Source organism: Oryctolagus cuniculus, chromosome 1, assembly GCF_964237555.1.
Source record: "Oryctolagus cuniculus chromosome 1, mOryCun1.1, whole genome shotgun sequence".
NCBI classification, from domain to species: Eukaryota; Metazoa; Chordata; class Mammalia; order Lagomorpha; family Leporidae; genus Oryctolagus; species Oryctolagus cuniculus.
Window position 1 is genome coordinate 4,052,337 of NC_091432.1, and position 12,408 is coordinate 4,064,744.

General features: G+C 52.2%; 1 protein-coding gene across 35 annotated transcripts in view; it reads right to left on the bottom strand.

Annotated features, from left to right (window-relative positions):
- The window catches only part of PPP6R3 (protein phosphatase 6 regulatory subunit 3), a 133,042-nt gene that overhangs the window by 62,788 nt on the left and 57,846 nt on the right, over positions 1-12,408 (bottom strand). For all 35 annotated transcript variants that reach the window (XM_070063713.1, XM_070063654.1, XM_070063454.1 and 32 more), the window contains one exon: positions 4,583-4,815. In XM_070063713.1, the coding sequence (XP_069919814.1) occupies positions 4,583-4,809 (227 nt within the window). In that variant the 5' untranslated portion in view covers positions 4,810-4,815. The remainder of the gene's footprint in view (positions 1-4,582; positions 4,816-12,408) is intronic.

A 12,408-nucleotide genomic window follows, 5' to 3' on the forward strand; every position in this document is an offset into this window, starting at 1 on the left:
ACATCATCATCTATGTAACAGTTCAAAACACAGAGTAAAACACAATCAGGAAGACTTCCTACAATTCTGTGAATACAACAAAGTTAACTACTCAGAGTGAGACGATCATTTCAACCCATTCTGTCCAACCTCTATTGATTAAAATGAATTATCCACTTTTAAAGGCTTTGCTAAAATACACTTTCCCTGAGCCAAAGGAGGCCACCCTGCAGGTCCAGGGCCTTCCCGGTCATCGGTGAGAGCAGAGACTGCAGGTAGAAGCCACTGGGCTGCAGCCCCAGCTCCCTGGTGTGGTGTGGACGCGGCACGGCTCAGACAACTGTGGAACTGCTGGTTTTCCAGGACTCTGCGCGGCACACAGCCCCCTACGATGACTCAAGGCACATGGCAGGACCAGACACAGTTGCCTCTACTTTTAGATGGCTTGTAAATGATATAGAAGTTGTTTTGGGAGTTTCTTCAAGTGTTCAGTTTACAGTTCATCCTAAGAGAATGAATAACCTACTACACTGAGGAGAACAAACCGAGTTCCCCAGGGAGGAAGCTGTACACAAAAGTGTGCCCTCCGGGCAGCCTCCTAGGGATTAGGGGAGACACGGGCGCTTTCACCACAGTCCAGACCTGCAGGACACAGGCCCACGGACAGCAACACCTGCTCTGGCCGCAGAGCTCCAGACACGCTTGCAGCTGCTGACCACACGGCTCGGTCTCTGTACAATAGGCCGCACACCCTTCTCCACTCACTTCCTGGACCACAGTTTCTCACCTATTTTCCACAGTAACAATGGGGCCTCCAAGGCCAATCCAGATGACGCTCTGTCTGACCTGACCCGCTTCCCAGCTCTCTTCTACTCCTCCCTGTCTGGAAGCCAGGACCCATTAGGAGCAATGAACTAGACCACGCAGGCGACAAAACTGCCAAAAATGACCACATGACAAAAAAGACACAAGGAATGTGGGCCAGAATGTGTGCAGGTAAGCAAGTGGCCATCCGCTCAGACCCCCGGCTCAGAGAGGGTCTGCTGTGACGTCGGAACAGCACAGATGAACCTCTGCAGGAACAAGCCGGAACAGAAAGGACGTGCACCTGGCAGCCGCGTGGGCTCGAGAATCACATCGGCAAACAGTGGCGTCTGGGGGTTCACGGTGCAGTCTCCCTCACTTTACCAAACACCGTGATACAAACTCCCATCAAGACCCACAAACCCAGGGCAGGACAGTGCGCTGCTGCACACTGCTACTCCTCAGTGCCCGGTTCAGAACCCGCCTCCACTGCTTCCATCCTGCACAACCTGCACAGCTCCCATAACTCCTCTGGGCCTCCGTTTCCGAGTTCCTAGCATTGAGACAACGGCTCATCTCACGGAGGAGGGTAACACACAGAATCCTGAGAGGAGGCCTGGCAGAAAGGAGTGTCTAATGAATGGCAGCTGTTCTAATTCCTCTTTATCTTCTACCATAAAACTGCAAAAATGCAGTTTGCTGGAGGACCGGGGAGGGGTACACACTGCCTCAATTTGAAACATGCTGGCAAGGACAGGGTTAATGAAAGAGCGCAGACTCAATTCCAGCTGAAAATCAACTGCACGTGTGCAGCCTCCAAATCCGAGCGCGGAAGGTGCAGGAAGGGCAGGCTGGGGGCATGGCCTGACCCAAGAAGCTGCCGAGTGGGGCCCGGGCACTACACAAAACCCCGAGTTCTGGGCCAGAGCAGCGGACCGACTCTCCTCCTCCTCTCCGGCATTCCACAGGCGTCAGAAGCACCTCCAGATGTCCTCCTCTCCCAGCCTTGGCAAGGCCGTCGTCCCCCACGGCATGCTCGGACCTCACTTCTTTGGTCCTGGAGAAAACCCGAGAACCCAGGCCTACTGCACCAGGGCCCGTCTCCCTGCATCTCCTTCACCAGCCTATGTGTAAACAGACCATCCTCACGTCCGCTTGGAGAAGATGCTAGTTACCCGTCCCTCTCTCCACTACCGGGCCAGGAAGGGCTAAAACAGCTGTCGCTGCTGTCTCCAGTTTCTCCTCGAAGGCGTTCCAGCCGGAGTTCCACTTTGGCCACCCCAAAGCACCTGCTCCCCTGGGGCCCATAATCTCTATGTCACAAACTCAGTGGCTCCCCGGGTCGTGGCCCCGGCCCACGGTCCCTCTTTCCACTGAAGCCTGTCTTCCCGGCCACTCCCTGGTCCTCTTCAGCACCGGGCTCAGCCGCGGTCTCCATCTGCAGTCTCGACACCTTCCTTCCAGCTGCGTCAGCTCCCCGGTGCCCCCCCCCCCCCCGGGTCTACCCGCACAACTCCTCACCTGCACTCCATGTCTACCAGGCATCTCAAACTGGGCCCGACCTGCCTCCCCCTGTGCCAACCCCCTCAACACCATCAAGCCACACTGCCCTGCAACTGCCCGGGCCAAGGCCTCGCTCATTCTCGATTCCTCCCTGCCCACCCCATGCCTGTGAGGAAGCCCCTCCAGTGCGCACCTCCTCTACCCCCCTGGAGTCTCAGGCCGTCAGAATGCTCCGTTCTCTGCCCGTCACTGCAGCCTCTACCCGGCCCCTCCACCCCTACCCCTTGCTGCATCCACAAAGCACACAGTTACCCTGGAAGACAAAGCCGCCCAGCACTCACTCTCACTGTGACCGAACAAACCAAGCTCTGTGTGGTGTGTCTCCAGGCCTCCTGTGGCAGCCTCCTGTGGCAGGCCTCTCCTCCCATCATGCTCATTCTCTGGCTGCCTCGCACTCCCTGGGGGGCACCAGGACTTCTGTACCCACTGTTCCCTCAGCCTGGATGTCCCTTCATCCCTGTGTGGCCTTCTTAACGAGGCCTCCTCTGGACTCCCTCCTCCCACCCCATCACCTCTGGCAAGATTTTTCTGACAAACTCTAGTTTTCCTTTGTAGTCTACTGCACCCCAAGAAAGCAATCACACCATCATTCTGAAAACAAAATCCTCAACTTCCTCAGATGACTTACGTCAGTCTTGACACTGAGAAGTTTCCAGACCTCACCTGAAATGCCCTCTGCTGGGGCCACATGCATGGCACAGCACTGCCTGGCCCAGCCCAGTCCCGCCCTCCAGAAGGCCACGGGTCAACTGCAGCAGAACATGCTTCCAAAGCAGCGTACCTGCCGGGCCGCCTGGTTTCAGGCCCCGCCGGCGTCACAACGGCGAGAGGGAACAGTGCTTGTCTCCAGGAAAGCAGGCACTTCAGCGAGGGTGTGCCTGTTCTTCCCCGCTAAGGAGCCACCACTCCCGAGGAGGCCAGAGCTTGCTGGTGGAGGACACGCCTCCTGGTGGCCCTCATCCCAACCCGCGCTCTCTGACCTGCACCCGCCCCTCCGTGACGGGCAGCGCTAGCCCCTGTGCTAGTTCACTGCGGAGTGACGCCCCAGGCAGCAAAGGGGAAACACCACATTTCTGCTGCCAGGTTTCGTTTCGTTCCTCTCATTAAGGCCCTGGTCTGAGTGGAGGCGCCTACCGAACACCTGGTGTCACCCTTACCGGCAGAGAACATGATACCCTCGAGTGAGCAAGCCACCAGCAACCTGACACATTCGCAGGAAGTCTTTCCCCGACAGCATGGCTCTCCTCAAGGGAAACCAGAGTCTGAAAAGAGGACGGCGACTGGGGAGAAGAGGCAGAGGAGACACTACCGAAGTCCAGATTCTCACTGTCCCATCAGGTCCTGCACTTGCTGTATTTTCTAGGGAGGGGAAGAAAGGGCTGAGCGCCTCAGCGGAGCTGACTACGCACAGATAATTAACCCAGCTCAGTGCCGCACATACTCAGCACACAGGACGCCCAGGGGCCGGCGCTGGGTCTTGCAGTTAAGCTCCCACGTGCCACGTCCGAACGCCAGGGCTCAGCTCTGACTCTAGTTTCCTGCGAATGCAGACCCCTGGGAGGCAGCCTCATGATGGTTCTAGCTGGATCCCTGTCACCCCACTCCATCTGAGGAAGGGAGCGCTCTCTTTCACTACCTCTCAAATAAACATAAACAAACCCTTCAAGTGTTACAAACGACAGCAGTGAATTCTCACTGCACCACCCCTCTGCTAGTGGGCAGATCACACTCGCGATCCCCAGGTAACTCCACGGGAGCTATCCAAGGAGCTACCTGCTTAAAGTCAGTCACACTACGTGCACCAAAGCGCACACCCCACTGTGTGCTAACAAAGTCTGGCTTCACTGTTAGCAGCAACGCTCTGCACAGGAAGGCTCCAACTCTGATCTGCATGGTGATCTAGGGGAGTCACAGAATCTCTAGGCTCCTACTGCAAAGTTGGGAAAATACTTCCTTGAGTCGTCTATTTTAAGAAAGCTGTCACCACTGTTTACAAACCATGCTGCCGTTCCACGACACATTCTGCCTGAATACAGACTCGCACTCAAAACTCCTGGGGCTGCTGGATTCGTTCTAGCACGGGTTCTGAGACCCACACAGCTTGGTGCTCGTGACCACCTTGACCTTCTGTAACCGGCTACAGCTGCGCTGGGGAATTCCTGCACAGTAAGGACTACAATATTCTACCCCCACCTCACTTTCGTCCCACCCTGAAGAGATGATTGAATTTTCTTACTTGTATCTGATCTTTTCATCCATGTCTTGAGGTGGTTCTTCTATAATGAATGAGACTAAATCTTCGAGACATTCTGCTTTTAACAGAAACTCTATAAGTTTGCGGTTCTGAGCTTTGCACTCCTGTAAAACATCTTCCTCATCCATCAGCTCCTTCAGTGTCACATCTTCTCTCTCTAGAAGTGTGTCTATGTGGGATGATGAGTGAAGATCAAATTTCCAAAACATGCTGGTCTAAACAAAATGCAAAGAGTATTTCATAAAACTTTAACTTCACATATTAATTTTCCATAATGCAAAGGTTAGTTTTACAGTCTAAAATGCCAACTTGACTCACATAATAAATTTCATACTGAACCTATAAAATTCTTTTTTTTTTTTTTTAACAGGCAGAGTGGATAGTGAGAGACAGAGAGAGACAGAGAGAAAGGTCTTCCTTTTGCCGTTGGTTCACTCTACAATGGCCGCCACGGCCGGCGCACCACGCTGATCCGATGGTAGGAGCCAGGTGCTTCTCCTGGTCTCCCATGGGGTGCAGGGCCCAAGCACTTGGGCCATCCTCCACTGCACTCCCGGGCCACAGCAGAGAGCTGGCCTGGAAGAGGGGCAACCGGGAGAGAATCCGGCGCCCCGACCGGGACTAGAACCCAGTGTGCCGGCACCGCAAGGTGGAGGATTAGCCTAGTGAGCTGCGGCGCCGGCCCTATAAAATTCTTTAAGAATGAGTAACATCGGTAGGATAGCTTCCCTTCTCAGAAAAGAAAATACTTTTATTAATAAATGACTTGACTTGAAAACACTCAAAGCTAAAACATGGGACAGCCTGCAAAGTCAATCACCCACACGCTGTTGCGGCTTCGACACTGGGCACGGGAGAAAGCAGCCCCACTCTTCACAACCCACGCGTTCTGCGGCTGTGACCCGCTCGTCAGCCACTGGTAGCTCCTGAACGGCTGAAGTCAAAACCGGTGAAACCCATTATTTTCTTAGTAAAGTAAGAACTGGACCCTGCTTCTTGAGACGTTAGGGAAGCTGCTGCTCCGAAGAGAACATCTGACAATCCAGACAACTGCTCTAACACTACACACACACACACACACACAGAGCCTACTCAACTCCACCCCTACATCTCTTCAGCTGTGGAAACCTGAGGCTGGCTTCCGTGACAAGCAACATACTCACTCGACTGCCACACAGGGAAACGTGAAACCGGGCTTATTCCATGGACTAACGGTGGCCACGAGGAGATCCTCTCAAAGGGCACTTCTGAGCAAAAGTGACAAGGGAACAGTCCTGAACAAGGCCTGAATGGCGACAGGGTCCTTCAGAAGTCAGAGCTAACTGTCAGACACTCCCTGCTCGAGACCTGCAGTTTGGTGAGACACTCCCTCCACACACCCTGAAATCCAAGCTGGAGCGCCACTGTCTACTGCGTGACGTGGTCCCTCTTGCCGCATCACCAGAGGCAAGGTCACACTCACGAGTCATCCGAAAGAGCAGGTTCTAAAGGGAAGGAGGCTGCGGCTGGTCTCTGTCTCATGCTGAGCACACATCTTTATCGTATGTCAAACCCATGAGATGAGGAGGTCAGGTACAAACACTCCATGATGTGATGCTGTTGTGAACATCTGGCTCAAAACTAATTATTTTTTTTAAAGAGAGATCATGGAGGTTAAAACTTAATCACACTGATGGATTCAGGAAAAAAGACGAGGACTGTAGGCCTTGGGAGGTTTCTTAAAGACTATAAGCCGGCCCCATGGCTCAATAGGCTAATCCTCCGCCTGCGGGACCAGCACCCCGGGTTCTAGTCCCGGTCGGGGTGCCGGATTCTGCCCGGTTGCTCCTCTTCCAGTCCAGCTCTCTGCTGTGGCCCGGGAGTGCAGTGGAGGATGGCCCAAGTGCTTGGGCCCTGCACCCGCACGGGAGACCAGGAGAAGCACCTGGCTCCTGGCTTCAGATCAGTGCGGTGTGCCGGCTGCAGTGGCCATTGGAGGGTGAACCAACGGCAAAGGAAGACCTTTCTCTCTGTCTCTCTCTCTCACTGTCCACTCTGCCTGTCCAAAAAAAAAAAAAAAAAAAAAAAAGACTTATAAAGGTATACTCAATTCACATGCTAGGTTGGGGACACCAGACTACGTTACGATCATGGTATGTATGTGGAGTTTGAAGGAAGCTTTTAAAAGTTCCTCATGGAACAAGGTTTGCCAAAGGACACAATGAAATACAGAGGGTATCATAAAAGCTGTCCCTGGAGCTGGTGGTGTGGTGTGGTGCAGCAGGTAAAACCATGAGCACTGATTTGTGTCCCAGCTGTCTCCACTTCCTATCCAGCCCTGTTAATGGCCTGGGAAATCAGCAAAAGATGGCCCAGTGTGTGGGCACCTGCCACCCACAAGGCAGACCACCCACATGAAGCTCCTGGCTTTGGCCTGGGAGCCCAGGCTATTGCAGCCACCTGGGGGAGGGACCCAGCAGATAGCTTGCTCTCTCTAATCAATCTGACTTAAAAAAAAAAAAAAAAGTTGTAGGGTCTGAAGCTATGGGTAAAGCCACCACCTTCAGTGCTGGTATCCCATATGGGCACTGGTTCAAGACCCAGTTGCTCCAATTCCAATCCAGCTCCCTGCTAACAACCTAGGAAAACAGCGGAGGATGGTCCAAGTGTTTGGGCCACTGCATCTGTGTGGTAGACCTGGAAGAATCTCCTGTCTCCTGGCTTCAGTCTGGCCCAGCTCCGGCCACTACAGCCATTTGGGGAAGAGAACCAGCAGGTGGAAGACATCCCACTCTCTGTATCTTTTTTCTCTGTAACTCTGCCCTTCAAACAAATAAATAAATCTTAAAAAAATAAAAAGTTGTCCTGTCTTACAAAATTTTAAAAAATGCTTCATTGCAATGCAACATGGCAGTAAGTTCGCATCAGTTAGCAGCAACAGAACCAAGACACGTCAAACAGCATGGGTGTGTGGGACTGACAGCACCTGGGTCTGGGAGACGACACCAGGCAGGAGCGCACAGTCCGCACACAGCTGTCTCCTTCCTCTGATGGTGACGATGATAATGACGTGTAGACGACATCACAGAACACTTAGAAACAAGCACCACACTCCTAGGCTAACACGTGGCCTCTGCTGCAGAGGGTGCTGGCAGGGACAACATTTGTGCCAGTGAAGGAAACGAACAACCTATTTCTAAGACAACTACTAAGGAAGTACGTACAAAAATGACACACCAGGCACGGGGCAAAGGTCAGGGGATCTCAGACATAACCACTTTTTTGGGTTTCAGATTTGTGAGAAACGGCAAACAAAAAATAGATAATCACATTTTAACCTAATAAAATGGACACCAAAGAACAACCCCAAAGGAAGAAAGGGGAAAGTGGGGTTTTAGTCCTACCAAGAGGAATTGTCAGGGCCATGTCCAGTGCTTCGGGAAGAAGTAACATGGCTGGTTTATCCACAAATTTTTCTAAACCACAAATTCTTTACAAAAGTGTATTTTTAACCGCACTTCCCCACACTTAGTAGTAAAGCTTGTGATGACTAAAATAGCCCTAAACTCTAAGCACAAATTAACGTACACTGGTCTGTTAAGGATATAAATAAGTGTGAGTTCTGATTTGGCTGAAGTAGCAAAATCACCTTAAAGAACCCCCAAAAGCCAACCATTCCTGTCAATCCCTTGCCTTCAAATCTGCTTCCAGGATCTCCACAGATGGCCTGAGAAACTACCAGACTTACACACCTTCCCAGACTTCCAATGTTGTTACCAAGTCAGCGCATACTTAGTCTGAAGTCAGATTTCTCATGTGTCAATGTTCTCTCCACTTGAAGTCAGAAAGTAGGCAGAGTGTAAAATAGAATCTGAAGCTTTAAGAAAAATTAAGTGTTGGGGTCAGCATTGTGGCACAGTGGTAACCCAACACTTTCAACGCTGGTACCCTTTGTGAGCACAGGTTCTAGTCCCGGCTGCTCCACTTCCTACCCAGCTCCCTGCTAATGCATCTGGGAGAGCAGCAGAAGATGGCCCAAGTGCTTGGGCCCCTGCCACCCATGTGGGAGACCTGGATGGAGTTCCAGGATCCGGGCTTTGGTGGGGCCCAGCCCCAATTGGGAACTAGACCAGGGTGGAGGGGTGGAAGGGTAGAAGAGCGGTCTATTTCTCTCTACCCCTCTCCAACTCTGCCTTTCAAAGAAATAAATAAAAATAAATCTTAAAAAAATTAAGTTTCATTTCAGGTAGCAAGTCTACTTTATGCAATTCTTTTTTTTTTTTTTTTAAACAGAGTTAGACAGTGAAAGACAGAGAAAGGTCTTCCTTCCGTTGGTTCACCCCAAAATGGCCGCCATGGCTGGAGCTACCCCGATCCGAACCCAGGAGCCAGGTGCTTCCTCCTGGTCTCCCAAGCGGGTGCAGGTGCCCAAGCACTTGGGCCATCCTCCACTGCCCTCCTGGGCCACAGCAGAGAGCTGGACTGCAAGAGGAGCAACTGGGACTAGAACCCGGCGCCTATATGGGATGCCAGCGCCGCAGGCAGAGGATTAACCAAGTGAGCCACAGCACCGGCCCCTCCTTTTTGCAATTCTATACATAAAGGCCAAGTATAATTAAAAATACCAAGAATAAAGCAAATCTGACAGCAAATACTTATTATCAGCTAATTATAAACAGGATACATCCATCAATCAAGTGGAAACTATAGATGTCTACAAAGTAGGCAGAGTCACACTTCTCAACTATGAATCAAGAAATGATTTATCTACCTCAAGTGAAAACCAACTTCCAAATTCTTATCCTTTCAAAGGAAAGTCATTAAATACTAGATTTATAAGCACACACACACACATACACTGAGAGAGAGAGAGAGAGAGACTGGTAATTAGTCATGATGCAGTAAGAACAGGAGTTGGAAAACAGACCAAATCCAGCCCACAGCCTGCCAGCTAAGAATGATTTCGATATTTTAAAAGGGTTGTTTTGGGAAAAAGAAGAATGTGTGACAGAGATCATCTGTAGCTCACAAGGCCCTAGGTATTTCCTACCTGATCCCTTCTATAAAGGTACAGTGTCCCTGTCCCCAGTAAAGCTCACTGGTGCCCTGCCCTGTGCCCCTGGCTGGTGGTACAGGTGGCACACTGTCTCCACTCTCCCTTTCCTGGGGCGCTCTCTGACGCTGTTCTTGCCAACCTGTTGGGCAGGTAACCGTGACCACGTGGCAGTCTTCTCCAATGCCGTAGGAACCGTAAACCTCCAAGTTCTCTCCTCCCACACCTGCCTAGATGCTCAGGACCAGAAAAAGCACTGGAACTGGGGAAGCCAAAACACAAGTCCTCTGTCCCCGAACTGCGACAGAGAAGAAAGCTTGCTGCCGCCCTGAGCCCCTGCCCAGGCTGTCACCCAGAGGAAGAGCAGTCTCAGTGGTGAAGCACCACACAGCTGGCCCGTGTCTCCCGAGACACAGCCTACCTGCTGACGATGTCCTGGAATCAACCCCAGGTCCCGAGTTCAGGAGTCTGTCTTTCTACATTTACTTTAAACATCATACTTCTTTTTTTTTTTTTTTAATAAAGATATTCTTATCTGAATGAGAAAGGGGAGGGACAGCTAAAGAAATCTTCCGTCTGCTGGTTCCCTGCCCAGATGACCACATCTAAGGCCGGGCCCAAGCCACGAGCCTGGAACCCCATCCTGGTGTCTCAGTCCTCAGGTCATGCCCGTGGATTGGAGTGGAGCAGCCAGGCCTGGAGGAAGCGTCAGACGGGATGCTGGCGTCTCAGCACGGCTTACCCCCGTGCATCGCAGTGCCGGCCCCAGATGGAGTTCTTCAGCAACTGCCTGGTGTAAAAGGACTGGCGCCTTGTGCTCTCCACTATCTTGAGTCAGAACAGCATTTTTCGAATCAGAATACTTTGAAATACACATTTTAACAGTTTATTTTCTTCACACTAAGTACACTACATCACTACATTTTCAAAAAAAAAAAAAAAATAGCCACAGTCACCTCCTCAACCAAGTATTATGTATTTTATCTTTCAGCCAAACCGCAAGCTCACTGCAACAAGGGCACGGGTGCGCCAGTCAGCCTGGGCTGGGCCCTGGCTTCCACTGTGCCCTCTGGAGAAGGAGGAAGCCAAGTATGAAGCAGCTGTGCCCCACTCCACCCAAGACGGAGTCCTTTTACAAAATACAACTGCTGGCCGGCACCGCGGCTCAACAGGCTAATCCTCCGCCTGCGGCACTGGCACCCCGGGTTCTAGTCCCGGTCCGGGCGCTGGATTCTGTCCCGGTTGCCCCTCTTCCAGGCCAGCCCTCTGCTGTGGCCAGGGAGTGCAGTGGAGGATGGCCCAGGTGCTTGGGCCCTGCACCCCATGGGAGACCAGGAGAAGCACCTGGCTCCTGGCTTTGGATCGGTGCAGCGCCGGCCGTGGCGGCCATTAGGGGAGTGAACCAATGGAAGGAAGACCTTTCTGTCTGTCTCTCATTCACTGGCTATAACTCTCTCTCTGCCTCTCTCTCTCACGGTCTAACTCTGCCTGTCAAAAAACTAAAAAACCACTCTGAGAGACTCAGGGAAACTAAAAACGCCAACAGTAAACCAATCACTGAGACAGAGAGTTTGGTAAAAACCACTATCCTTCCCGCATCTTTCTTCAAAATCCTAGAGTTGTTAAAAGTTGGATTAAGCAGCGTTTTCTCCATAGGGGAGGAGGTGAAGGCAGCAGGTGGCTGGGAGCCGCCTGCTACTTGACAGTGTCCCTCATGTTCTCCTGAACTTACGAGGAGCGAGGCGCTGTCCCTGTGCAAAGCAGGACCACAGGACGCCCTGTGGAGTAAATCTCTTCCTCTTCGGTCACCTGCTTTATCCTATGAACTGGCTGAAACACATTCCTGCACCCATGCCTGCCTGGAGTGAAACCTGACCCCTTTCTTTCTGGGAGCAAGGAGGCTCCCCAGTCCTGACCGAGGAGCCAGCGTGGTGATGTGGGGACATCCTTTGCAAAGGGCAGGGCGGCAGCCTCCGGCCATCGGCGGCTCTGCTCCGGCACTGTCAGCTGACACCAGCGGCGGCACGGATGGCCCAACCATGGTTCAAATAAACCAACTGCAACCACTCTGCTCTTTCCACAACAATTTTAGGAGTATTACGTACTTCAACACCAGCTCCACTGCCGATTGGCTAACTTCATCTCTCTCACCATCTCAAGCAGCCCAGCACATCACAAACGGAAGTACTGTGCAACAAACACGCCCAGGGAAGAAGTCCTTGCGCTGTACGGCAGCGCTTCCCACCCTCTGCTGGGCGCAGGAGCCACCTGGGTGTCTCGGCATCAGTCTCAGTTCTGACTCAAACAAGCTGGGCTCAGGCCTGAGATCCTGGTCTTGAGCACAACCCCAGAGGCTGCTGCTGTTATTCCTAAACCGTGTAAGTCTTCGCAGACTGCTACAGCACAGTAATCACGAAAGCCAGAGAAGCCTGTTAGTGCAAACCTGCAACTGTTATTATTTCAACAACTCCCTCGAGACAGGCTGGTTAGTGCGTTTTCATTCAACAAACCAAAGGCATGACTCAACACACTATGACCCTCCCATAGGAGCCCAGGAACCGACGACACATAAACAAGCCACGGGAATTCTGAGGTGGTGGTCCTACCCGAAACGAGCAGCCAACTGCAGGCATAGCAAGAAGAACCTCAATTTCCCGCTCACATGAGCGCCTTCCGCTTCACTCTGGGAGCCTCCAGTCCAGGCAGGAGGAGCTACAAAGCCCCGAGCCGACACCTGTCGGCCGTGGAACTCTGTACCCGGGACTGGCTGGGCGCA